Source organism: Triturus cristatus, chromosome 5_1, assembly GCF_964204655.1.
Source record: "Triturus cristatus chromosome 5_1, aTriCri1.1, whole genome shotgun sequence".
NCBI classification, from domain to species: Eukaryota; Metazoa; Chordata; class Amphibia; order Caudata; family Salamandridae; genus Triturus; species Triturus cristatus.
The window spans coordinates 413,170,431-413,197,036 of NC_140587.1; the positions used below are offsets into that span (position 1 = coordinate 413,170,431).

The window sequence follows — 26,606 nt, forward strand, 5'->3', positions numbered from 1 at the left end:
AGAGGCAAGGAGTGTGCCCTCTACCTCAGGGTGTCCTTAAGAATAAGAGGCGTGGACAGGAGAGAAGACTACGTAGCTCCTTAACTTTAGAACATTGTCAAACTAATATTGTACCAAGCTACTTGATGTCTCTACATCAATACCACCTTTGACGCAGAAGATTCAATTGATGAGACCAGCTCCAAGTGGGCAACCGTTTTCTTAGTTAACCCCTTCAGTGCCCGCCCCTTTCCCCGCCCAGTGCCGGCCGTTGCATTAGCGGGCGGGGTCTATGACGAGCTGGACTCGTCATGGGCACAGCGCCACCGCGGCCCATGACGAGTCCAGCTCGTCATGGGCACTGAAGGGGTTAAGGAGCAGGGGACCATCACCATCCTCTGGTCTACTGCCTTTATAGTCTAAAATATTGATGACGAGTGATGAGGTCCTCTGACTGGGAGTAATCCGGAACTTATTCTCCCACCGGAGAGCATTCCTGTGGTCTGTAGTCTAACCCAGATCCCTCTAGTACCACCTGCATCTCCAGTACCGTTTATCTCCTCCCTTAAGAAAAGTTCCAGTGGATGCTCATACAGAGCGTCCACACCTGAGTCACCTCAACCTGAGACTTTACGCAGGAGTAGATGTCACTCTAGGTCTTGATTCCACAGGTCGACTCTGTTGAGGTACTCCAAATGTCCTAGACGATCTACCTCCTATGTCAAAGGCATAGGCACTCCCATTCCTTGTCTTCACATACAACACCAGACATCTTCAAGAGTGGCATAATATAAGAGACAAATGGTCATGAATATTGTTCAGAATGGATATTCTCTCCAGTTCAGATCCCTCCACCAGTCATACCGCTGAAGAAATCCTACCAACATCAGGATTTGCTTCGGAGAGAAGTCAACGCCTTCCTCCACAGGCATTCAGGTAGAGGAAGTTTTAATAAGCAAAAAGGAAGTGGGTTTAATTCCTGGGTTTTTTGGTTTGAAAGAGAATACAGACACATTTTCGAGCTGCGATTGAGAAATGGGTCAAGACGGATCCAGGCTGTATCATTGCACCAGACCTCCCCCCCCCCCCCCCCCCCCCCCCCCTCCAATTACATAGATTTATAGCAGTCGTTTATAACCTTTTGCTTCAACACCAACCCAGCTCCTCCCCCAATCAAACAAATGCATAAATTAGGAAATTGACTGTTCAAACTTGAAATGTATTTTAACTGGAAGGTAGAAGCTTTTTAAAGTGTTTTTGTTGTTGCTCTGTTCTAAAAGGCTAAACTTTATTCTAGATTCTAGCATATTACCTTTTTTTTTCTCCTAATGTATACTTTTTGTTGGTGGGTACCAGTGCTTCAAGTGAAACAAACGGTCATCACTTCTAGATTCAGTTTGATGGACTGCTAATATTTAATTTTCTAAACAGTAACAGATCAACTCGGTAAGCTTTGTAGACTCCTGCTTAAGAATCACTTATTTACTGTTTGCCTACTTTAACATTGTAATCATAAGAATCGCTTGTAGTAGGCTATTGCCAATTCAAGGGTCTCCCTTTTGGCCTTTCAAAAATTGCATGGCACTCGTGACTAGTTATCTGTGAAAGGTAAAGAGCTTAGTCTACCCATACTTGGACGACTGTTTGGTAAAGAGTGGCATTTCAAGATCTAGTAATAAAACTAATCAATCTAGCTCTAGGCATCCTGGGATGTCTGGGTTTACAGTCCTGCAGAAGTTGAAAGCTATTCTGGTGCTAAGGATTCACTACTTGAGCGCAACCTTAGTCACCCAAAAGTGTATCTTTCAGAGGAGGATCCTCTTGGGTGCCAGAAACCCAGTCTATTACACACTCCACCCAACTACTCAACAGATATCTTTATTACTGGGGTCATTTATATCCTGCATCTTTCTACTTCCAAATATCAGACTTCTCATGAGGTCTTTAAACATGTCTAGAATAGGACTTGAACCGGGCTTCAGACAACTGGGAAGGGAAAGTTAAAGCTCACTCAAGAAGCAATTCAGTTCCGATATTGGTGGTGATCAGCCAGTCTACCGAAGGCGGTCCCTTTTCATCAGTACATCCCAGTGTAGACCATAGTAATATCTGCTTCCCTCCTGTTTTTGGCTGCTCTCATGGATCATCAGCAGATACAAGGGGCATGGTCTGAGAAGGAAAGATCATATCAACCCTTTGGAATAAAGAACTCTTCGCTTGGCACGGTCATTCATCAGTCGGATCAAAAGACTTTCTTGTTCAAATGGACAGTACAACCACATTGTGTAAAATCTAAATAAGCATGGGGAACTCTCTCAACCACTGTTCCTGGAAGTTTAAACAATTTGGAAATGGCTGATAGCGAGGGATCTAAGCATCACTGCAGTCTGTTTACCTGGGAACTAGAACAAACTGGCACACACTCCGTCAAGGAGAGAGCCACAATCTGAAGAAGCTTTGCAGCACTTCTCCGAAGAAAACCAAATGGAGTTGGCCTCATACTCATTTGCAGATACGACCAAAAGATGCAAAAGCTTTGCCTCTGTACTGCCAAGCAGGTTTAGTGAGGAATGCCTTTTTGATAGACTGGTCAGGAAAATGTCTCTGCTTTTCCCCATTCCGATAATGGCAGCAGTTTTATTTAACTAGCATTATCCTGGCCCTGCAATGGCATGACACAGCCAGTGGTAGTTCACAGATCTACCTGTTCGAGCCCCTGTAGACCCTGCACCCCAGTCTGCCATCCTTGAACTTTGCAGCCTGAACTCTGCAAAATGATCGGAATCTTTCTCAAGACTGAGGTTCTGAAAGCGGTAAAGTGACATTCCGGTGGGGCTTCCTGTGCATTTAAGTGGAAGAGGTTCTGCATCTGTTGTATACAAAAAATGTCAATGCATTCAGATACCAAGAACAGGTGGTGATTCTATAGCTCCTAAATCTTGGCATGGCACGGTCTGGACTTCGTTTTACACCAGTAAAAACAGTCGCTTTATGTAGGAAATATGTAATGTAATTGACATTTGTACAGCATACTGTTATTCCAAGGAGTGTCCTGGCGCTCTGCACCTTGCATGTTAACTGTTTGAGACCAAACCATGTATCCTGATTAAAAAGCCATATATTCAGTTTCTTCCGAAACTGGGAGGGTGGCTAAGATTACCCGCAACTCCACGGGGAGTTTGCTCAATGCTGATGGTCCGAAGTATGAAAAGGACCTACTACCTCTTTGGTGAGACTTCCAGGTTATATATGACTATGACTGCAGCCCTACCCCGAGCAGCAATATCTTCTCTTCCGATTGATCAAATTAAAATATTTCCATAGGGCGTATTATACAAGTCGCATGGGATCTCCCACGTGTCTTCGCTGCATGTCTTCCATACTGTGTGGTGTATTGCACTGACACTTTTGGAGGGGGTTGGTGACCTGCCTGGGTGAGGTTGTTTCTGTCCCGAAACTACTTTCAAAGCACTGTGGGGAACTTCTATAAGAGTTGCTTACTATTTCTTGGGCTCACACTAGCGAAAAGGGGCATGAAAGAAGGATGGATTTCTGTATGGGATTGGAAACAGCTGTAATCCGAGCTGGGGGATGCCCCAGAAACATCGGAGGATTTGGCAGAGAGGCAGGTTATAGAGACTCGTTAGTGGAGCCTGTTCGCACTGTCTTGCTTCAACTGGATGCTGAGATCAGGCAATATGGCCATGATGTATACATTGGACTGCAACAGGATCTGGGGGCTTCCATTGTTTAGCATTTTTGGCAGTGATTTGTGGTGGTGTCGGTGTGGCTAAGGGTACGCTGTGCATGTGTTCGTGTTTTACAGGTTTGTGGGGTCTCATCCCACGGAGTCCTGTGTATGTATATGGACCGTTTTGGTCCTTTTGGCAAAAACGCAACAAAGAAATTGGAGGAAAAAATACCAATTCTGGAACGCTAGTTTTTTGTCCAAGAAAGGTTGGCTGAACAAAGGCGTCTAGATGGTGCTCGGCGGCACCCAGCGCCAATCTGATGGAGGGCCCTGTGTACCAGTAGCTAGGTCTTGAAAAGGATGCTCTTCCTAATAGGGAGCCAGTGTAGTGCCCTTAGATGCGGGGACACGTATATTCTCAGTGGCAGGCAGAGTAGTAGGTCTGATGTTTTAGACCACCTGCAGTTTATTGGTCCGATAGTCCACAAGGCCCAAATTCAGTGCACAACTAGTCAATCCTAGATGTTAGGGGCTGTACTACCTGTTTCCGAGCTGAGAGTGCATAAACTTTCTTGGCACACGCAATAGCCCAAACTAAGTCGTCCCCACCCCCACCCCAGCATTAGCCTGAGGTAGAAGAGAGACAGCCTTAACTTCTGATCTAGATCAGAGCTGGCTGGCGTATTGGAGGAGGAAAAGTACTGCCTAGGCTGAAGTGAATTCACACCAAAAAGTAGCTCTGTCTTTTCTGTATTATATTTGAGCTGGTACGCCTGAAATTTCCTTCACAAAGCTCTTTAGAATGCCCGCAATGAACGGTTTCTTAAAGGGTGGTAAGGGAATTCCTTTCTCTAGAAACCCATTTATCTTGGGATTGAATAGTCTTTCAAAATTGTCAACAATTTGAACCTAGACACAGGGCTGCTCTAACATTTAATACGTATGGCTACTTTCTTGCTAGCTATTACTTGTGTCTGCAGAGTAAACAAGATTCAGGCTCTGTCCTAAAGAATGTTTCTTCGTAGGAACAGGTTTGTAATGAACTCTCAATTTCCTGGCAAAAAGAGATCGGATTTCCATGTAAATAAAGCTTTTTATTTTTAACCATCTTTTTCTGAAACTTTTTAATCAAGTAGAGAGCTTTGCCGTTTAGATGTAAAGAGTTGTTTGAATAGGATAAAGTGTATCGCATAATCTTATCACTTGCTTGTAAACTATGGCTTGCTTGTATTTCTAGATTCATTGTTTTCTTGCTTTAGAATGTAACCATTTGGCAAATAAAATCGTTCTTTATGGGCAGATGGCACACTCTGCTGTGGAAAAGGCAGCTGCCACACCGTTGTAAGCAACATCCCGATTTCATAGATGTTAACTTGCTACCCGGAGATCAGTACACACATTTACCAGGCATTGTTTGGATTCGTATTCCATGGCAGATACTTGAGTGGGTCAGGCCTTGTTGAGGAATCTGTTTGGATCAGGATTGATGAGGGTTTTTTATTATCTCGTCAGCAGTGTTTAAAGCAGTAGGGTTACTACTCTAGTTGATGCTTAGGACTATTGATGAGGATCCCCTAGAAAGGAAGGACCAGTTCTCCTACTAATCATAGCTCTTTTCCAGGGGATACCTTTTAAGCTAATTTCCCTTTTCCCCCGAGAGAGTATACAATGTTTAGTTATTTCATCAGGATCCTATAAAGTATATAAAAGTGAACTCTTCTGAGGTATGATGGGGCACTGGAGGAATAATGTTGCCCATAAAGGCACAGTGACTGTATATGCCTACATTGTCCTCCATTCGCTTGCTTTTTCCTATCAAAGGGGTTTGTGAAAGATGTTTTCTGGTAGTTTGTGTCAAATTACTATTTTTAATTGAATGATTTTTTTTATAAATGAGATGTGTCGATTTTTTTTTACCCTTCCAGCCACTAAAACCCTTTTTTTACCGAAAAGCTTTGTGCAGGTATATACGCTCTGGGATGGTGTGGGTCAGGACAATTCAGTGTTTACGAATTCGGGTATTTCTATCTTCCCATCAAGATGAATTGATTGTATTTGAGGTAGGAAGTGAAGAATTGAAGTACCATGTCAGAAAAATGGCTACTTTTTTCAGCAAGTTTAGTTTTCTGTTGCGTCTTTTGTATGATTTATGCCTGTGGAGATGAGGAAAACGAAGATTAAGCGTAAACCACGTGTTCGAGGCATATGAGCTGCAGATTGTACACTTAGCATAGATCGCCATCTGGTGTTGGGCCCGGATGTTTGCAGTTTGTTTTTCTTCTTGGACAGTCTTTCGTTTTTGTGATGAACAAATCTTAGATATTGTGTTGAGCTTGGTGCATCCAACTACAGCATCGGCTGAAAATAGCCAGATGCAATGCACAAACAGGAATGCTAACCAAGAAGCACTGGGGATTGAATTGAGATAAGCGAGAGGGGCAAGGAGTGTTAAGGTGAAGAACGCTGGTTCTGGAAGTGGATAGTGACGCGCATGTTCTAGAAAGCAAAGCAGTTTTGTGAAATGCCTACCTCAGCATTTAAGATTTTTCTTATGCACTCCATTCATTTTTGTTTTTTTAAGCATTTTTAAATTGAAAAAAGCTGCAGCATATCGAAGGCCAAATTTTCCAAAGCGTCCTGTCTTTCCCTGAATAGAACTGTCTTAATTAGCAACAAATGATACACTAACCTCGCATTATAACTTTAAATATTCTTCAGTGACACATCTGTGCCAGGAAATGCAGCAAATGAGCGGCAGATACAGAAAGCTTAACCATTATGCCTTGTGCTGCCAATTGCTCAGGTTTGTATGGCTTCCCAGTTATGGAAGGAAGAGAGTGGTCAAGGGCCCACATGGCTTATTTGGTTTGTTTGCCATATTTCCACACTGTACGACTGCTGCTTTTGGCGGAGATGTTGTAGGGGACTTTAGGTGTGAGGGATCCAGCTGACTGCAAGAATGGGGAAGGACCAAGAAACTGGTACATGGCTACAAATGAGTCCGTGAATGTGCTCTTAACTGGAACGGAGTTCTCTATTCTGAAGGGCTCCTTTAGTGGCAGGTCCACAGGGCAGGAAGTATGGGCATAAGTAACATTGCCACCCCCAAACACCGGCACTATCTGTTCAATGCTGCTGGCATTTGCATCATAGGTTGACACTACTTTATTTGCTGTCAAAATGATGAAAGTAGTTGCACTGTTTGATATGGAGGCATTTCGCCTCCAGACAGTTTACATTGGTACAGTCTTCTTGAAAGCATATGTGTTTAGTGAGGGATTTCAATTGCTCCACTTTCGTCAGCATGGTCTCCACAACACCCTGCTTCTTAAGACTCATTTTTCAATGGCAGTGATAGTACCCAATAAGATATCTTTAGAGCTCTGCACTGCTTGAGGTTCCAGTTGGTTTCAAGATCCTGAGCCAGGCAGTTCATCCTTACACCAAGATGATACCTACGTTCATGCTAACACCAAGATGGTACCTGCTTTTTGCATCTAGGAGATGAGATAATGCTTCTACCTCCATCACTGCCCAGACTTAACAATATGGGCACCGAATTGTACAACTAAATTTGATTTTGCTCTCTAACAGAATGGGACAATTTATGTCCTTATGATCTGTTTGTCATCTATTGCATCAAGTTGGTGTATACTTTTATATTCGATGAGGACAATACTGATACTACTTTAGAGTTGTGTGTTCTAGTCTCATTTTGATCCAGGAATGCTGGAAGGTTGGCAAATGGATGTACCAACAAATAGGCAAGTTCTTTACTGCCCTTAAGGCTCTCCCAACTGCATCAGTTTTTGTGTCATGCTACCCTTGTGCTGGGTAATATCTTTGACCGATTTATGAAAAGAGCAAATATTTGTTCACAACATTCTTGACCTGACCATAATAGTTTTTTTTCAGTTTACGCTTTCTAACTACTGTCAAGTGTAGTAGGGCCTCTTTTCCCATTAGTCTGTAGCATTGCTATAAAATCGTGGATGCTAAACGTCCATCTTAGCCTATTAAGTTCATCCTGATTTTGTCTCCAGCAATCTACCTTGTTGTGAAGTGTTTTGGGACACTCATGTAGCTTTTTTTTTTTTTGTTTTTTTTTGGGCAAGATGAATATCTACTGACTGAGGGATTTATCCATTAAGCTGAGCAGAGCCTAGGTTTATTCAGCAAAACAAATTGAGATCCAGCAGGGGAATATTTCTGACCGGTCTGAACTAGACTCCGATCTAAGCTGCAAGTCGGGCATTCCAGACTGACTTTATCCAGTAGTTCTGTAAGCAGTAGTCCATCTTAAATGGGGCACGTCAAATATTTAATGTCAACCTATGGGCAGGGATTTACTGTGAGTAAAAAAAATCTATATTCTGTCTGGTTTTAACTGCACCAATGCAGTCACTTAATACTGGCCCATTGCTCGCCTGCCCACTATGGGGTAGATGTTAAAGATGGTGACCAAACCGTTTTTCCGCTACCTGGAAGAGCACAATATTTCAATCCATAGCAGATAGGCTCTAATCTCAGGTGGGGAGCTGAATCCCGCCTTACTAGCCACTTTGGATGAAGTTTGGCCCATTTTAGGGTCGTGCAGTGGGAGTGATCGTGGTCCTCTGCTACATTTGGCTCAGTCTCTAGTTCCTGAGGATAGGTGATAGATCTTAGGAAAGCAGGTTCGGGGCCTTCTGCCTTTTCAAACTTGAGATGGAATGAAGTAAAGGGAATGAAGTGGCATTCCCCACAGCTCATCAGTCACCTTCATTTTATTTATTTATTTTAGATTTTTTGCCGTCTTGTCACTGACTTTAGAGCGGACTCTTACGCTGGCAGTCAATTGATTACTGACCAGGTTTGAGCTTTTGTCTGAGCATCCGTAAATGGGTGAGCAACCGTGAACTAAAACAGAATGCTACTAAAACTAAGTCCCTGTCTGTGTTGGGTAAAGAAGTCTCTTACTGGGACACTGCTCTTTGCTGGGTTAACTTGAGTACACATCTAAATCAGTGGCTAAAGTAAAATCTGTTCGAGTTGTAACAGATCCGAACAAGCATTTGCAATGCAATAGGTCTCGCATTTACGAGAGATTAAGCTATTGGCATTGTAAATGACAATGCCTTTTATTTATCTGTTAAAAACCAACACACAAGGCATTGTCTTTTACAATTCCAATAGCTCAAACTCTCGCAGATGTGAGATGTTGCATTGCAAATGCTTGTTTTCTTTGTTTCAGTACTTTGAAGTGACTTAGAAGCTAATGTACAGCGCAATACAAACCTTTTAATAAGATAGCGATCCCACGTGCTTCTAAAGAAAAAAGCCTTTTGCTTGCCTAACACCGCAAACTGAACTAGACTAATTAAAATAATAATTCTGGTTGAGATATCATGTAAACTATTGAAGTTTTTTCAAGTGTCCTCATGCTTGTTAATGTGCACTTCACAAATATAGATGGTGAAGTCAGCCACTCCCGGTGAATGCAGATTTTTTTTGAGGGGGGATGGGTGCCTGTCTCTACCCAATGTGCCATAGCCCGAGAGCCACGGATACTGTAGCTACCTGGGCAGATAAAAATGTCCCTTCCTCGCTCCTGGAGAAAAAAATGAAACATCAGCCGCAGCCTTTTCACAGGCCAGTCTGTAGCTGGCTACATCAAAGATCAAGTTGTCCAGGTTAACCAACGAGGAGACCTTGGCTTTGCTAAATGTGCTGTTATGTATTGTGCTGTATCCAACTTTAGGTGGCGCTGGCACCCTTTTTAACCTAAAGCCCATTTCTCCATTATGCCTGCTGTTTCCCTTCTCTTCTTTCTAGTTCCTGTTTTAATCTTTCAGTAATCGCATGTGGGCTTTAATGTATAAACACAAAGACTGTTGCCCCAAGTGGATAAAAGCTGCTAGTTCCATTGTTAATCGAAAAGCTCACTTTTCAAAACTCTGCACGGCTGCAATGAAAGTAGCGCAGAACCGTGACAGTGTGCATTGTCTCAGTAAGGAACAAACTTAATAAAGGGGCACGGCTAGGGTGCCTCGGGAAATGTAGATAAAAGGCCCAAAATCTGCTGATCCTTATTCCGACAGGATGTGCATAAGATGTAGAGCGGCTGACTTTGGTACTGGGAATCGGGGTTCGAGCCTCCACGTTGGCTCTCCCCGTGCCTTAAAGCCAAAAGAAACTGTTGACCTGAGAGGAGATGGCGAAAAGAAAATAGTGCTCAGAAGCAAAGCAAATGTCCACTACAAGGATCCAAGTAGCAGGACCAGTCGCCAGGGCGTTATCAAAACTGCCAAGAGGCAGGACTAATGTACACAAAGAAAGCCATTGAATGTGTGAAGCCAGACCAAGCAACCAATGAAAGTGCTGGCTGTGTTCCAACACCTGAGAAGGATTACAGCATGCCTCGCAGCGCATGCGCGGACTCTAGGCTCAACATAAAAACTGCCTGGCTTCAGTTGGGAAGCTCAAGTTACTTTATCACCCTTCCCTGATATCTCCCCAGCGTAAAGCAGGCTATGGTGGTCACTACAGCCATGTAGCAGTTAACTACAGGCATATAGCAGTAAACCACTGTAAGGCTGTGCCCATGGCTGCCTACTTACTCCATTGTGGTTCTGGAAAGAATCTAAAAGTTTGCAATGAGAATTGTAGTAAGTGTTTGTATGTTTGATAAAGTATAGTTGGCAGGGATGAATTTACATTGGTAGCACATGCACTTTGATGTTTATGGTCTTGAAAAATCTTTACTCCTAAATTAATGCAAAGCCAACCACTCCTCTATGTATTACCTGAACATTTAGGAACGTCCCAGATCAGAACGTTCAGGGAAGTGCCTGCCATTTGGCGATGGCGCTTTCCAAGACTCGGTGAATCTTATACATGTGCCAACCTTTCCAGTAGATGCTGTAAGCAGGGAATACAAAGAAAGCTACATTTGTCAGCAGTTACTTCCTGCAATTAAATTCAGCCACTGTCCCGGTTATAAAGTATTTCTTAGCAAGGATAGAGAATCCGATCACAACAGCCCCTACGTTGTTCACTGTTTTTGTTGGTGTTTTTTTTTTTTTTTTTTTTCTTGGCAGACTGCTTTTTGTTTAAATGAGTATCACTTCTCTCCATACGGTAGATTAGATTTTGGCTTAATCCGCTCAACTTGCATGATTTATCATTTAGTCATGAGGGCTAATTCATCCTTGTTTCGATAGTGTTACGCCAATTAGACCATTTTTTGCCTGTGATCTTATGGACACCAATATTACTGGCAGAGTAATCTAATTGCACAGCGGACATTAGGAGACACCTCGGTAAATCTAATCAGTTGTTTGTGAAGTATGGTCCTTATCAAGCATCTACATGCACGGTTTCCTGAATTGCATAGTTACTAGTTTAGTAAACACGCCTGTACCAGGTAGTCTCTGAAGCCCATTCCATCAGTGGTGGATAAGGTCAGGAACTAAGGAGCATTGACTGTTCTATACTCTTAATTACTCAAGCCACTGTAGTTTGTGGTTGAGCTTTTCTATTAGTCTGGTGTTTGACCATCTCTGAAGATAGTGGGATGCAGAAGGAAAGGTGTCGATCTTATTTATACATCAGAAGTATCCTAATTTAATTTCTAAACCATGGCCCTTCCTTTCCCTAATTTAAGTCTGGTGCAGTGTTACTCCAGTATTGCAACTTTTATACGTTCACATGCTTGAATCCTTCCCAGTCGTCGAGATGGGGGTCACCGGTGCATAAAAATAGCAAAGTAAAGCTAATACTAGGCCGAGGCCCATTCAGTTTTGTAACTTATCTTTATTGTTTTGTAAATGAGACCAAAAGTCAATCCTGAACCAATCGGGACCTCTCTCCCTCTAGAACACTTCTCAAAGAACCATAGACCCTCAGATTTGCTGCTGCATGTTGTGCTAGGGGGTCTCTGAACTCTGCTCAGTTTCTTCTACTACTTCAGTGGATTTTGTCAGATTTCTTTGCTGCAATCGACATCTACTGCAGTACCATCTTCAGTACTGATTTGCCTGTTTCTGGCATAGTCATGTCAGATAAGGAGATAGTCTTTAGCGCTTGTGCCACCTTCTCTAAGAAAAGACTTTATACAGACGACCCTCACAGTGACTACATTAATTGCCTGTATCCTAACCATAAGGCAAAGGAGTGTAAGGTATGTCTTATCTTTTCTAATAAAACTGATCACGTGGGGTGCCTTAAATGGCTTCAACTCAAGGTCAAGAAGACCGTGATTTTGAGAAGACTGTGTGGAGGTTCCCTCTTCATCTAGGTCGCATAGAGGGGGGGGGGGGGGGGGGGAGAAATCACCTTGTGCTCCTTCTAGCGAGCGTCCTCAAACACCTCTCATGAACGCAGTGCCTCATAAGGAGAGAAAGGGACATTCTTCGGGGGACAGACCATCAAAAAAAGGCTGGCTCTGAGCTTTCTATTTCTATTATCTCCCCCCACCCCCCCCCCCCCAGGCAGGCACTCAGGAAACCTACCTCTGTGCCTCCCAAAGAAACCGGCGACCAAGAGTCCATTGTGGAAGCCCTCACTGTCTAGTAGGGAGGCCTGCCAGTCTTTGACTTCAAAGCTGAAGGCAAGTGCCGCACAGTCATAGACACAGGAAAAGAGAAACCTAGACGAGGCAGATTACACCAGAAGTTGCCTCACCCAGCAATGTTACACCCACATGCCGTTTCATCTGTTGGAAGAGCAAGATTCTGAGGAACTGTCCTTTTGGTTACCTGAATTGCCCATCGCAATTGCAAGTTAAGTACCAGGAAGATGATTTGAACGAAGAGTGTGGGGAGCATCAGTATTTTCTTCAACAGGAATACCAACTTGACTATCGGGAGAAGGTAGTCTGCATGCCATCATCGCTGCTAACAGACCTGCAATTCATGTTGGCGGACTATAGGACGAGACTTTCGCTAGCATCTGCGCCTCCCGAACAGTATGAATTGGCCACGATCTCTCCCATCTTTCCCAAGAGGGTTTAAGATTTACCGTCTGAGCCACTTCAGAAATCACCATCAGTCCTTCCATAAGATCCAGGAACTACAGGTCAACCCTTCTGCACCCATCACCACACCTCCAGATAATGGAGGCAGGCGCCTGGATAACGCTGGTAAGTGTTTTTTTTTTTCTTCAATGTCTGCTCTGGTAGGCAGAGCAGCCAATGCTCTTGCCATTCTAGGTCTGTAATGATTGACAATAGTGGAGCGATCTAGCTGTGTATGTGTATCAACTTCCGAAAGAGTAAAACAGAGGTGAAGAAAATTCTCCAGGAAGAGGAGAGCGCATCTGCGAAGGTGATGGATTGTGCAATGAATATCGCCACTACTGCATTCAGATTGCTGGGAGGTGCAGCAGTGTTGCACCGTCCTGGAAAGCTCGAGCCACTTCGTTTAGGCCAGAAGTCCAGAACAAGATTCTTGACCTCCCTTTCGACAGAAGCGTTTGTAAAGCACATCGATGCACTGCAGAATATAAAGTACACACACTGCGAAGTCGTTGACGACGCTTCAATACAGAAAGGTACCCTTTAGGGGAGCTAGTGGAAGGGGCCTTCCTTCTTACAGAGGTGGATATCAGCAGTAGAAGTATCCCTCCTACACTACCTCTTCCCATCCATATCGACTGCATTATGTCCAGTGGCAACCACTATCGGGGACCTATTCAAAATCTACCCCCAGAGGGAGAGCAGGGCATCAAGTAAAAGATCCCAGCTATCTTTCCCAACTCCTCCACAGATTTCCTTGGGAGGGCAAATTTCTTTACACCAATGTAAACAAATAACAGACCAGTGGGTCCGCAACCTGATACAATTCAGCCATACTTTAGAGTTCCTTCATATCCCACGCTCTACTTCCATCAGGTCGACAAGAAGAAAAAAACATGCATCTCCTGTGTTTAGAGATTCTTAAAATGCTCTGATAAAGAGCAATAGAACCGGTTCCAAAGTCCCAGAAAGGGTTCTATTCCCGTTTCTTTTTGGTACAGAAAATGTAAGACAATTGCGTCTAATCCTGGATTTAAGGACTCCATACCTAGCCCAAAAAGTCTTTTTGTATGGTCACACTACAGAACATGGTTTCCCCTGAACCTCGGGGGAATCACATGAACACCTTAGACTTACAAGATGCATTTTTTTCACGTCCCCATCCATCCCTCCCACAGGCAGTACCTTCGATCTGCCATAGCCAGAAACCGTTATCAATTCAGGTTGCTGCCTTTTGGCCTGAAATCTTCTCCAAGAATATTCACCAAATGCCTGGCTCCAGTAGCAGCCTTCCTAAGGAAACCATGGCATAAAGTATTTCCTTACGTGGATGACTGGTTAATGAAAGCACCATCGCAATCAGTCAGCATTCCAGTCATCCACAGTCATGTACAAGACTGTCCGCCGATCTAAGATTTCCCTAAATGAGAGGAAATCAACCTTCCGCCCTTCCACTAGCATAGCCTTCTTGGGAGTGATATTTGACACCACAATAAACAAAGCAGCACGTGCGCTCTTCCTCGCTCAAGTTCCTTTTATGAAAGGTTGCCCTTCTGGTGTTTACGTCGGCCAGGAGATTTAGTGAAATTCAGGCTCTTCCTATACTGGAACCATTTCTGCAATTTAGCGATGACGGTAGTCCTTTGTAATATAACCCCAAGTTTATCCCCAAAGTTCCGATGGACTTTAATTTGAACAATCCTATTATCCTTAAAACCTTCTTTCCACCACCAACTGCTGCAGAACCAAAGCCTTTCAGAAATCAACCCAGCTCATCATGTTGCTCAGTGCACCCTGGAAGGGCTATCCTCTGTCCAAAAGGCGATTACAGGTTGGATCTAGAATGCAATCCAATATTGCCATCAATCTGCAGGAAAACCTCTGCGGGCACAAGTGTGTGCTCGCCCTACAAGAGATTACTACATTTACTGCTCTTTTTGCTGGAGTACCTATCCAGGACATCTGCAGAGCTGCAATCTGGATGAGTACCCTCACCTTTACCAGAAATTATTGCTTGAATGCCATAGCTCACAATGATGCAGCAGTAGGCCAGGCAGTGCTGAGGAACCTTTTTCAGTGACAGTTAGCTCCCTCCTGCACCCTTACTACTGGAAGACTGTGCATATTTTGATATAGATATTTATTTTATCTTCTATTCTAATGATTTCTTACTTATGTTTTGAATTGTACAAATGTTTCTGAATGTCAATGTTAAGTGAATTAAGGTATATGGGCTCGTCTAAAGGTTGACCATATCGATTTGACACTTAGAAAGATACAAGAAAGAATTTGGTAACTGCTAGCTACTCTGATTCAAGCATCTGAATCTATGAAAGTTCCAATACTGAAGAACTACATTTACAGGTAAGTAATTTTATTTTCGTCTGGGATCCTGTCCATGGGTGGGGCTGTTCATGGCTTTGAATTCAGTTAAGATACCTGTGATGCAGAATTAGGATTGCAAGTAATTTTTCCTTCTAACCACCTTTGAGTTATTTAGCCTATTATAAAATGAAAACATAGAATGTGACGGCAGGGAAAGACCCCACTAGGCTTGTACCCATGAATTGGTCTTAAACTGAAGCTTTGTGGTGTAGTGTTAACTTAATTCTGGTATTGTGTATCTGTAGTAGGTTTTGATACTCTGCTTAAAAGGACTTTGTTTTCCCTTTGCTAGCTATTGTGAACAAATCACAGCAAGCATATCAAGAGGCCTTCGACATCAGCAAAAAAGACATGCAACCAACACATCCCATCAGACTGGGACTCGCCCTGAATTTTTCGGTCTTTTACTACGAGATTCAAAACAGTCCAGAAAAAGCATGTACTCTTGCAAAGACTGTAAGTATTTGGTTGTTTTTTCTTTTGTCATGCAACTATTTTAATTCCTTGTACTATAAGCGGTTTGTCTGCTTTTTCTTCAGGCTTTTGATGAAGCCATTGCTGAACTTGATACATTAAGTGAAGAGTCGTACAAAGACAGCACATTAATAATGCAATTACTGAGAGACAACTTAACGGTGAGTTTGTCATCTTTAATATGAAATCAATGTCTAGATGTATTTTTTCCATCACTATATTCAGATTGAATTCATAAACAGAATCTTTCCCATAACATTTATTTGAAGACTCTGTATAGGAACGTTTTAGGAAGTGGCTATTTAAAAGCACACTGTTTTGTCTTATTGAATTAATCCAACTAGAATTTAAAAAAAAAAGCTAGTTGAAGGTAATTGGATCAGATGGAGAGCACTGCTATAACTTTAAGAAGGGAGGCTGCTCCAGTACTGTTAAAATGCCAAGGCGGTTTGTTTCTGCACTGGAACCAGGATCTCTGAATAAAAGACGGGTTGTTTGGCTTTGTTTCTTGGACTGTTTTAAAAAAAAAAAACAGTTTAGACAGTTTTGTTCACTTTACGCTTTGCCCTCTGGATGTTGGTCTCCTCTTTCACAGACTGTTCCAGCCATGCTTTCGGTTGCCATATCCAGTCTTTTAAAAAAATATCTTCATAGAAGGATGATTCTGTACTGTGTATTAATCTCTGAAGTGCCGTCATTAAATTTAGTTTGAGACTGTGGGGTATGGAGTCTTTACCTACAGCCCCAGCGGATCCTGCTGAGTAAGCAAATGCCTTGGAGAACCAGGATTCATAACTTTAGCAAGGGGGATGACTCTATGGGTTCTCCGCATGTGTTCCTTGCACCCAAAACCCTGTTGCTAGTTTGTCAAGAACATGATGCATAGAAGTTGATCAGGAACATGCTTGCCATTGGCTTATTGATTTTGTACAGCATTTGATTATTTTGGCCAGTAGCGAGCACGGGTAGTCAAAGACTCCTTTCTAATGGATACTCATCTTGTGACGTTATGTGCACATCCTAGGTGCCATGAATAAATGCACAAACCTTGTTCAACAAAGTCCTCACTGGCACCAAGTAGCGCAAGATGCCTTCACTGCAGATCTGAGAGGTGCACCTGTTGATGTTATGGATCGTATATATGGTTTGAGCACCAGTGATGCAGCTTCAGATTTTATCATACCAAGGTTTAGGATCTATATAAGTAGACCTGGATTCGTCATTTTTATCAATTTTGGGGCTTGGGCTTTGAGAGGAGTTGAATTCATTAAGCAATACTATCGGATAAGCAGGTAGTGGAGCCTCATTTTTCTTTCATTGAAACTCTGGCAGACCACTTTTTGGATTCTTTTTTTTTTTAAAGAAGTTCTAAACCAATATAGGAGTGGCTAGGCATGTGGCACCTAAGCATAGGCCAGCAACCGTGGAACCGATTTCTATCCACTAATTCTACACCAGAAACTCTGATGCAGTCTTTAGGCGTGCTTCGCACGCCTGTCATTTTAGTATTAAATTCCATACCTTTATGCACCAGTATGAAAAATAAGTAACACCCCAGCAGATGACTCAATGTTTTTTTTAAGCCAAACAAACGCCATCCTCCTGATGCAAACTTCCAGTTTCCTCCTCTGGTGTGGATATCATAAAGTAGACCGTCAAAAAAGGTAGTCTTAAGTGCCTGCAGTGTTCCAAACCCTGGATCCTACAAAAGAGTCCTACAGAAAAATGCTTTAAACTTAACCGTTGTATTAAGTGTATTTAAGTTTGAAGATGTTCCTGATAGTTTCAAAATTATTGTAATCCTGAACAGATTTGTCAACACAGCGTTTGCAACTTCAGGGCAGAACTTCTTGAGGGCAAAAACTGATTAACATCATTATAGTATTCTTGTAAAGATTGGGGACTGTCAGTCAATAGTGTGAATTACATGGGGGTATTTAGAATTGAGCTGTGTGCATGCAAACAGTAATATTTTGTAAAGGGAGGTTTGAGCATGTAGCTGCTTTACATATGTCAACTATGGACATATTCTCAAAAAAAGCCATGGTTGACCCCTTTTCTTCTAGTAATGTGTGGCCAAGAGGAGAGTGGGATTGACCTTTTTGGCTTTAAGGTAGCATGTCTGGCTAGAATTACTGATCCCTCTACCTATGTCAGCTTTTAATATTTGGTCTTTTATGAGGTCATTTAGCAAAAGCGTCAAACTGCTGTATTTTTTGTAAAAGGTTTTAGTGCTCTTTTAACTTCTACTGTGTAAAGGACCCTTCCTGCAACAGAATTTGGTTGAGTAGCAACGACTGGTAGCACAATTGTTTGGTTAAGTTGGAAAGGAAAAAACAGCACCGAGAAGAGTTTAGGGTTGGTTCTAAGGGACCATGTATCTTGGAAAGACTTGACTGAAAAGTTCCTGTAAAGTGAGGGCCTGCATCTCACTTTCACTCCTTAGTGAAGTTTACTTATACAGCTGTAATAACAGTGTCCTCTACCTACTCGCCGAAAGAGCGCTTTGATGCCCCGTCGGGGGTATTAAGCGCTAAATAAATTTTCTGTGTTTACTGGTTTCGAAAGATACAGCTACATTTTGCTGGCTGAGTTTAATTTTTAAATCTAAAAACAGAACTTCTCCTCTATTCTGTCAATTGACTATCTGGCCAGTAGCTGTGCAAACTGAAAGGCAGAGCAATTAAGGCAAGGTTTCTTGATGAAGCCTTACAAAGCTGTGGTGCATGTTTTTGTATTTCAGTTTTGATGGTTTCTTGGGTAGATCAAACTCCACTCCAGACTGGTTTCTGCCTATTGGGGGTTCATCTGTGACATTGAACTCTAGCTGCACCCAGGTATTGGTGCTGCTTGTATTTACATCTGAAAGGGGGCATGGCTTGGCATTTGGGGCTAGACCCACTGCTCCTGTTGTAGAGGACCAAATCTTATTAGTATGACTGGCCTGTCTCAATTGGCTTCATGGACAAAACAGTGGGTTAGAATGTGGTCTATGTAATTACAAGTAGCTGAGATTAATTGAACCATTCCACTTTTTGTTTTTATAAATTTAATGGAAATACAGGTAATACGGCTTAACATAGTACAGTGAGCAAGAATAAATATGGCTAAATACAGACCGACCTGACAAAATATACACCTGAGAATCCTAATTCAGATTTAAATCTGTTAGTTTTGTTGGCTTGCCCCGTGGAGTGCAGAATTTGATTAAGATGGTAATGCTTTTTACATTTTGTTTTTATACTTTCTTAAAACTGCAATTTGGACTAATTTGCTACATTTTTCTTTTCTTAGTTGTGGACATCGGACACTCAAGATACTCAAGGAGATGAAGCTGAAGCAGGAGAGGGAGGGGAGAATTAACCAGCCTTCCATTTTTGTCTGCCTCATTATAATATTTACCCAATAGACCGTTTGTCATCCATACTGTCCCACAAATAGTTTTTGTTTACGATTTTTTGACAGGTTTATGTTACTTCTATTTGGATTTCTATATTTCCCTTGTGGTTTTGTGTTTAATAGGGGAGTAGAGCCAGTTCACATTTGGGGCGTTTAATGAGTTGTTTTCCATTGGAAATGGCCAATAAGGCAAATGTGGCTTTTTAAAAACATTTTAAATGTTTGGCATAGTGTTTTGTGGCTTTCCACAAAGCTATTCTTAAACTGAATTGTCAAGCAAAAAAAAAACTGCCTATTGGTCTGTATAATGGAAGAACAAAGGGATGTACAGTTGCAGCCATAGGCATAGACTAGAGTGGGTGCTCTAGGACTAAACACATGACATTGGAGGTAAATTATGCCAAATGCATAGTACATGGCAAGCATGTGAATCTACAGTGCCCACATTTTACACGTCTACACCTATATTTTTACTGAATGTCATACAATTGGCCAACTTTTGAGTAACCCGCCAGCTATGAAAGGCAAAAACGGTTCACATTCCATTATCTGTAAAGTTTCCTGCTGTTTGCTCTCATTATTTTGCTATACTCATTTTATTTGTATTTAAATGGTTGCCACAACCTAAGAACAAATGTAAAAGTAAAAATGCAGTAAAATGAATAGCTTGATATCCCCAATTTCATTGAATATCAAGCACAGCGGTAAATTAAAAACCATGTATTTAACTTTTTTATTTTTTTATTGTATTTTTTTTTTTTTTTTTTTTTTTTGCTTTTGTGATTTTTTGATACTTGCCTAACATGCATGTGGCTGTGAAAAATAGTTAACAGGGAAATAACTTGAGATGATGGCTAGCTTTGTTTAATGTCTTATGAAATTTTCATGAACAATCCAAGCATAATTGTTAAAGAACATGTGTAATAAGTTGATGTAAGTGGAATAAAAGTTTTATGAATGGACTTTCCAATTATTTCCAACATAGTTTTGTGATATAATGGCTCCAAAATGAGTCCATTCATAGTTGCATGAATATTGTGAGAATCTGGATTATGAACTGATGTGGTGGAGAGCAGAACAAACTCCCACAAAGTTAATAATTCAGTGGATTTTAGGTAAAGCAGGCTTCAGTGAGGAATCCTTAGGTTAGTCTATAGTAGCTACATCTTAGTGACACACCTCCTTTGGTGTTTTACCAGCACTAAAACCGTAAAGTTGAAATCGCTATAAAAATCCCCTAACCGCTTTAGTGAAAAGAAGAAAAACTAAAAACCACTTTGAGTCCCCAAGAATGCTGTTCAGCAGAAAAAGTCTTCTGTATAGCAGCAAATTTGTCTTCTAACAGGAACTGCCGCAGAAGGTCCCCATTTTCTCGAATGCCCCAATGATGGCCTTTCATTACTTTTTTTCGTGCAGCTCTGAGCTAGGGGAAATCTTGTTGGTGTTTGAGGTAGTTGCCTAGCAGAACTAGTTTTTGGCCAGCCGTGGAGCATGCAGGTTACCTTAAAACACTTTGATCTTCGAACTAAAATTATTTACCAGCTCGTTTACATAGTTGAACATTTTCAAATTGTAAAAACTGGTGCATGGATAATGCGATATGCCCACCATTGTGTCCTCTACTTTTAAAATGGTAAAACGTTAAACAAATTGCCCTTCACCATCGGGCTGTGTGCCTTGCATACAAAAATCAATTAACAGGGATTTATATAGCATGGTCTATCACCTGCGAGGAATATCCAGGTGCTGGGCTACTGCGGCTGAAGGTGGGATGAGTCAAAAAGCCAGGTCTCTAGTCCCCTTCTGAATTCTGGGAGAGAGGATAAAGTTCGGAGGTGCTATGGAAGGTCGTTCCAAGACTTGGCAGCGAGATAGAAGGCTTTTTTTAAAACACACCAAAAAAATAAAACGTAAGCACAGACCATTACCAGCACAGTCTAAAACATGCACAACTAAGTCTAGTAGTGCGCATAACCATTTGTTCTATTTTTTCCGCTAGTGCCATGCTGGACCTGAAAGCACAAAGTATAGTTTCTCCTTCAGGGCATCTCCACCGATAATCATGAGCACTGAATAGTCCAGACCACGTAGAGGAATCCTAGAGCAGTTCTCAAATATGTATCTTATCTGTTCATCTTTGCCGTACTTCTGGAAGGCCAAGTTTTGAGTTATCCTTTACATTTTTTGCAGCTTATAAAATAGTCTAGCTTGGCCAATTAAATGTATTTTTTGTAATTGATATAAAAAAAATTTAAATTAAAGACTTTAAACTAGATAATCTTAAAGTCTAGTCCACAAACCTTTTTCAAAGGAAATGGCGAAGAATTAATACGGTTGAATAGACATATAGGCTCCAGCTAGTCTAGTAAGAACTGACGCTGCACCTTTATGGCCTCACAGCCCTCCAGTATCCCATTATGCCCAGCAGATGAAAGTTACCCCTGTTTTTTCTGGCTCCTGGTGATAGGCTTTTGGAGCACTGAGCTCAGCCTTTTGTGGCTTTTTAAATTTTTACCGATTAGCTTAATATCTTCACTAGACTTCTTTAGATGTTTAGAGTGTTTTCCAGTCCTTTCCTGAAAGGAACATTTGGTTTTGCAGCGTGAATCTTTCTGGATTCACTATGCTGTGCATTATTCCGCGATCTGGTGGTTGGGTCTGGATTTGTAGGTTTTTTTTTTGTAGCCCAGGTGGGCGTCGACGTCCCACCATTTGGTGCACCTCATGACGTCGTCGTGCTTCCTGCGGAAGTCCCACCTTTTGGGGCGCCATCTTTAGATTCTTTTTTTTTTTTTCTGCCGTTGGGTCTGGATCGTCATCGAGAAGCTCCAGAGTTTTAGACGAAGGAAGAAGGAAAATACGCGAGTTTCATCGAAGGAGAACCTATAGAAGACTACAGAGAGAAAGGTATTACAGCCATGACGACGATGAAGGGGGGGATCTTCATTCTTCGACGCACAGAGGAAAATGCGCACTCAGAGGCTCTGAGCGCAATGGACAAGACACCATTTAAGTTCTGCCCTAACTGCCACCAAGTTTGCGCAGAAGGACCAACACCCGGTCTGCAACCTTTGCCTGCCGTTCGACCACAAGAGCAAGGACTGCAACGCCTGTTCCGCCTTCGCGCCGAAGACTCTCCGGGTGAGAGAACGTCAGAAGAGAGCCAACTTCAGCATGGAGGGCAAGGGTAAGGCCCTGTCGCTGTACGATCTGGGCCTATCAACTGACTAAGACAACATCGCCGAGGGACCTGATGTCTTCACGGTCTCAGAGACTGATAAGAAAATGCCTGACGAGGTAAGAGACACGTAGAGTACAAAACCACCGAAAGGGCACTGAAAATCAGATGGTGACTCTCTCAAAAATGAGTCCAAGTCCTCGAAGGAAACACCGGCGCTGAAGATTTCGACGTCCGCCAGTGGTTCAAAGGACAAAAGGCAGAGCAGATCCTTCGAGAAGGACTCCCAGGTGCCGAAGACCACCGAGAGGCAGAGTTTGTCGAAACAGACCCACGAGGTGGGACGTTTGGCGACGAATTAAAGACTGTGTCGACGGAAGCTCTGTCGAAGAGACCTGCGATCAACGCCGAGCACATCTCAAGCATGGAGAAGAAAAAGAGAAGGCTCGAGATGGAGAGCATCCTTCAGAGGAAGGAGTTTGACGAACTAATGAAACAATTCAAAATCCCAACGGTCCCGTCGACGGATGTCGTGGAGATCAAGGAAGAAGGGGATTTCGACGCCGAAGAGCAGTAGAGGTCCTGAAGAGGAGGAAGGCACCTACTATGAGGGAGAAGGTGATGATGAGGATCAGCAGTCGTTCTACGGCTTGGCGCCGTCGACGAGTCAGGAGCTGAAATGGCAGGACAAAGACACCGAAAACCCTGAAGAGCCCGTGGACTCGTATCCTTCGAGGCCTTCGCCACCTGACGACATCGGGGCGTACAACATGGTCGTCAAGAGTGCTGCAGCAGCCTTTGGTGTGAAATTGGATGAGGAAAAGCCGAAAGCAGACTTTCTACTCGCAACTCTGCTCCCCATCCAGACGAAGAGCCAGTTCCTCCCCATGCTCCAAAGCGTGATGAACCAAGGGAAGGAGGCGTTTAAGGACCCGGGAACATGCCGGTCCATCACACCCAGAACGGAAAAGAAGTACAAGCACTCCTCGCAGGACCCTCCTTACATCAAGGGATCGGTCGCAGGACCCTCCTTACATCAAGGGATCGGTCACGGCAGATTCCATCATTGCTTCCACGGCCAGGAAAAGAGCCAATGTGCCGGCGACCTCGGGGCCACCTCCTGATAAGGAGAGCAGAAGGATGGACCTCACTGGAAGGAAGAAAAACTCCGCAATGCACTGGCGTATGGCAAACTCAACGCGCTACTGAACAGGCACCAGTACCAGCACTGGGATGAGATGGGGGAACTAGTCCAGCATCTCCCAGAAGAGTACCGTCAAAGAGCTTCCCATCTAGTGGAGGAAGGGAAGAATATCGCCAACTCATGCATCAAGACTGCATTGGACGGGGCGGAAACTTCGAGCAGACTGATGGCCATAGGGATCACGGAAAGGAGGCAGGCTTGGCTCAATTTCTGGATTCAAGCAGGAAGTCCAGAATAACATACTGAACACCCCTTTCAACGGTGAAACGCTGTTCGGGGATAATGTGGACGAGAAGCTCACCCAGCTGAAAAAGGAAAATGAGACAGCAAGATCCATGGGAGCCCTGCAATTCAGAGGAATGCGAAGAGGCACCCCAAATCGGAGATCCTACGGAAGGGGAGGAAGCCAGCAGGGTATGTCGCACCAGACATTCCAGCAGGGTGACAGTCACAGCCAGCAGGGACAGCAGAAGCAGAACTGGCAGTACCAGCCTTGAGGCCAGTCCTTTCGAGGAAGAGGAAACGGACGTGGCCAAAGGAGGAGAGGGGGAGACCAACCCTCATCTAAGTGACTACACACAAGGACGCTCACCCACAGCATACCCCGAAGGGTGAAGCGCAATGTAAGAACACCAAGGGGTTACACAAAACAAGCGCCTACGAGCATGCAACACCGGTAGGTGGAAGACTGGGCCTCTACCTTCAACAATGGCAAGAAATAACCTCAGACAAATGGGTTCTCAACGTCGTACAGCACGGATACTGCTTAGTTGGAGAAAAGGCCTCCAAACAAGAAACCAAAGAGAAGACCGCGCTCGGGTCAGGAGCTTGCTCAACTCTGGGAGGAGACTCTTCAACTACTGACAAAGAAGGCCATAGAACTAGTGCCACGCAGAGAAAGGAACAAGGGAGTGTACTCAACTACTTCCTTGTACCAAAGGTGGACGAATCCCTAAGACCCATCCTGGACCTAAGGTTCCTAAACACATTCATAAAGACGCAAAAATTCAAAATGACTATCACAAGAAGTGCTACCCCAAATACGAGGCGGAGACTTCATGTCCACCGTGGACCTCAAGGATGCCTAGCTGCACATCCCAATGAACAGGCAACACAAAAACCTGCTATGGTTCAGCATCAACCAGGATCATTATCCGTTTACAACCCTGGCATTCGGCTTAAAGTCAGCCACAAGGGTCTTCACAAAATGCCTTGCAGCGTACCTGGGAAGGGATTCATGTGTATCCTTACCTGGACGACTGGCTAGTCAAAGCAAGCACTCGCGAAAAGTGCAAGGAGCACGCAGAACGGGTGACAAGAATACTAACAAACCTGGGGTTCTCGATACACTGGGGGGAAGTCATCGATAGAACCAGAACAGGTGAAGATCAACACCATAGACGGAACGGTGATGCCCAGCGACAGAACAATAGCCCTGCTGAACGAGACGCGTCTCTACCAGAAGGGGCGTGTTCTGACAGTGAGAACAGTGAGCAAGATCATGGGGATGATGGCGTCATGCATCCACCTAGTCCCCAATGTACGCCTTCACATGAGACCATTCCAAGAATGGCTACAACAGCAATGGTCACAAGCAAGCGGGAGTTGGGTGGATCTAGTGGTTGTTACGCACGCAGTAGGAGATAACATGATGGAACAGGGATAACTTAACTACAGGAAATCCATTGAAACCACCAAACCCAACTGTGACCATTAACACTGACGCATCACAAATAGGATGGGGAGCACACATGAACAAACTCTGGGTGAGGGGGTCTGTGGACTCCGGCAGATGTGGTCACACATCAATTACCTGGAATTGAAGACTGTCCTGCTAGCCCTGAAGGCCTTCCAGAAACAGCTATACAACCAGAGAGTGTTGATACAGACGGACAATACCACTACCATGTTCTATATCAACAAGCAGGGAGGGACGCAATCGTTCCCCCTTTCCACTCTGGCACAGGAGATTTGGAGATGGGCCATCCCACTCAAGATAGACCTGCTGGCCATACACCTACCAGGGAAGGACAATGTGGAGGCAGACTGGCTCAGCAGACAGACATTGGCATCCCACGAGTGGGAGCTCAATGGACAGGAAACACAGAGGCTATTCCAAAGGTGGGGAACACCGACAATAGACCGGTATGCAACACGCCTGAATGCAAAATGCCAAAGCTTTGCATCCAGACAACCGGAACAGCAATCGCAAGGGAATGCCCTATGGATAAGTTGCTCAAAGACATTTGCCTACGCTTTTCCACCGATACTGCTGTTACACAGGGTGCTCGACAAGTGCAGGACCAGCAACATGACACTGATCCTAGTGGCACCACAGTGGGCAAGGCAAACTTGGTTCTCTCAAATAGTGGAAATGGCACTCCTCACAAATTCACAAGAAGAAAGGACCTGCTCTCCATGCAGAACGGAGAGGTCCTGCACCCAGAACCAGAGAGCCTCAGCCTGACGGCATGGCTCCTGAAGACTTAGAGTTTGCGCACCTAAACCTTCCTCAAAGCACTATGCAAGTGCTGCGGGAGGCAAGGACACCTACAACACAAATGCTATGGGGAGGAATGGAAAAGGTTCACACTATGGTTTAGCAGAAAGAAACTACAGAATAAAATGACAACAGTCAACGGTGCTTAGATATCTCACACACCTACTAAAAAGTAATCTATGCTCATCCTCCCTAAGGGTACACCTAGCGGCAATCATAGCTTACCCACGAGGGGAGAGAGAAGGAAGTCTCTTTACATCACAGGTAGTAAAGAGATTCCTGGAGGGGGCGAAAAGAATTGTGCCTCCAAAGAGGATGCTGCTGCCGGCATGGAACCTCAACGTGGTCCTAACCGAGCTTATGAAGGAGCCGTTTGAGCCCATCCACAAGGCCACGCTGCAAATGCCAACGATGAAAACGGCCTTCCTTGTAGCGATAACCTCGCTGCGCAGAGTGAGTGAGTGAGCGAGCTGCAAGCACTGACACTGCAAGAGCCCTACATCCAGATACACAAGGATAGGGTGGTTCTAAGAACGGACCCACACTTCATGCCGAAGGTGGTGTCTGCATTCCATATGAACCAGACAATTCAGATACCGAGTTTCTTTCAAAACCCCACGACAAGCGCAGAAAGGGCACTGGACGCTAGAAGGGCAGTGATGCACTACATTGAGCGGACCAAAGAGCACAGGAAGACCAAGCAGCTCTTTGTCTCCTTTGCAACTAGTTTCCTGGGTAGACCCGTGACAAAAGCCACCATTGCACGATGGATTGCACTGACAATACAATTCTACCACAAAC

The 26,606-nt window shown here is 43.7% G+C and overlaps 1 protein-coding gene across 1 annotated transcript in view; it reads left to right on the forward strand.

Annotated features, from left to right (window-relative positions):
* Positions 1-19,885, forward strand: part of YWHAZ (tyrosine 3-monooxygenase/tryptophan 5-monooxygenase activation protein zeta) — a 50,359-nt gene extending 30,474 nt beyond the window's left edge. Inside the window, exons 4-6 of the mRNA XM_085605163.1 lie at positions 15,343-15,506; positions 15,590-15,685; positions 18,819-19,885. Coding sequence (XP_085461289.1) covers positions 15,343-15,506; positions 15,590-15,685; positions 18,819-18,887 — 329 coding nt within the window. The 3' untranslated portion in view covers positions 18,888-19,885. The remainder of the gene's footprint in view (positions 1-15,342; positions 15,507-15,589; positions 15,686-18,818) is intronic.
* The last annotated feature ends 6,721 nt before the right edge of the window (positions 19,886-26,606 follow it).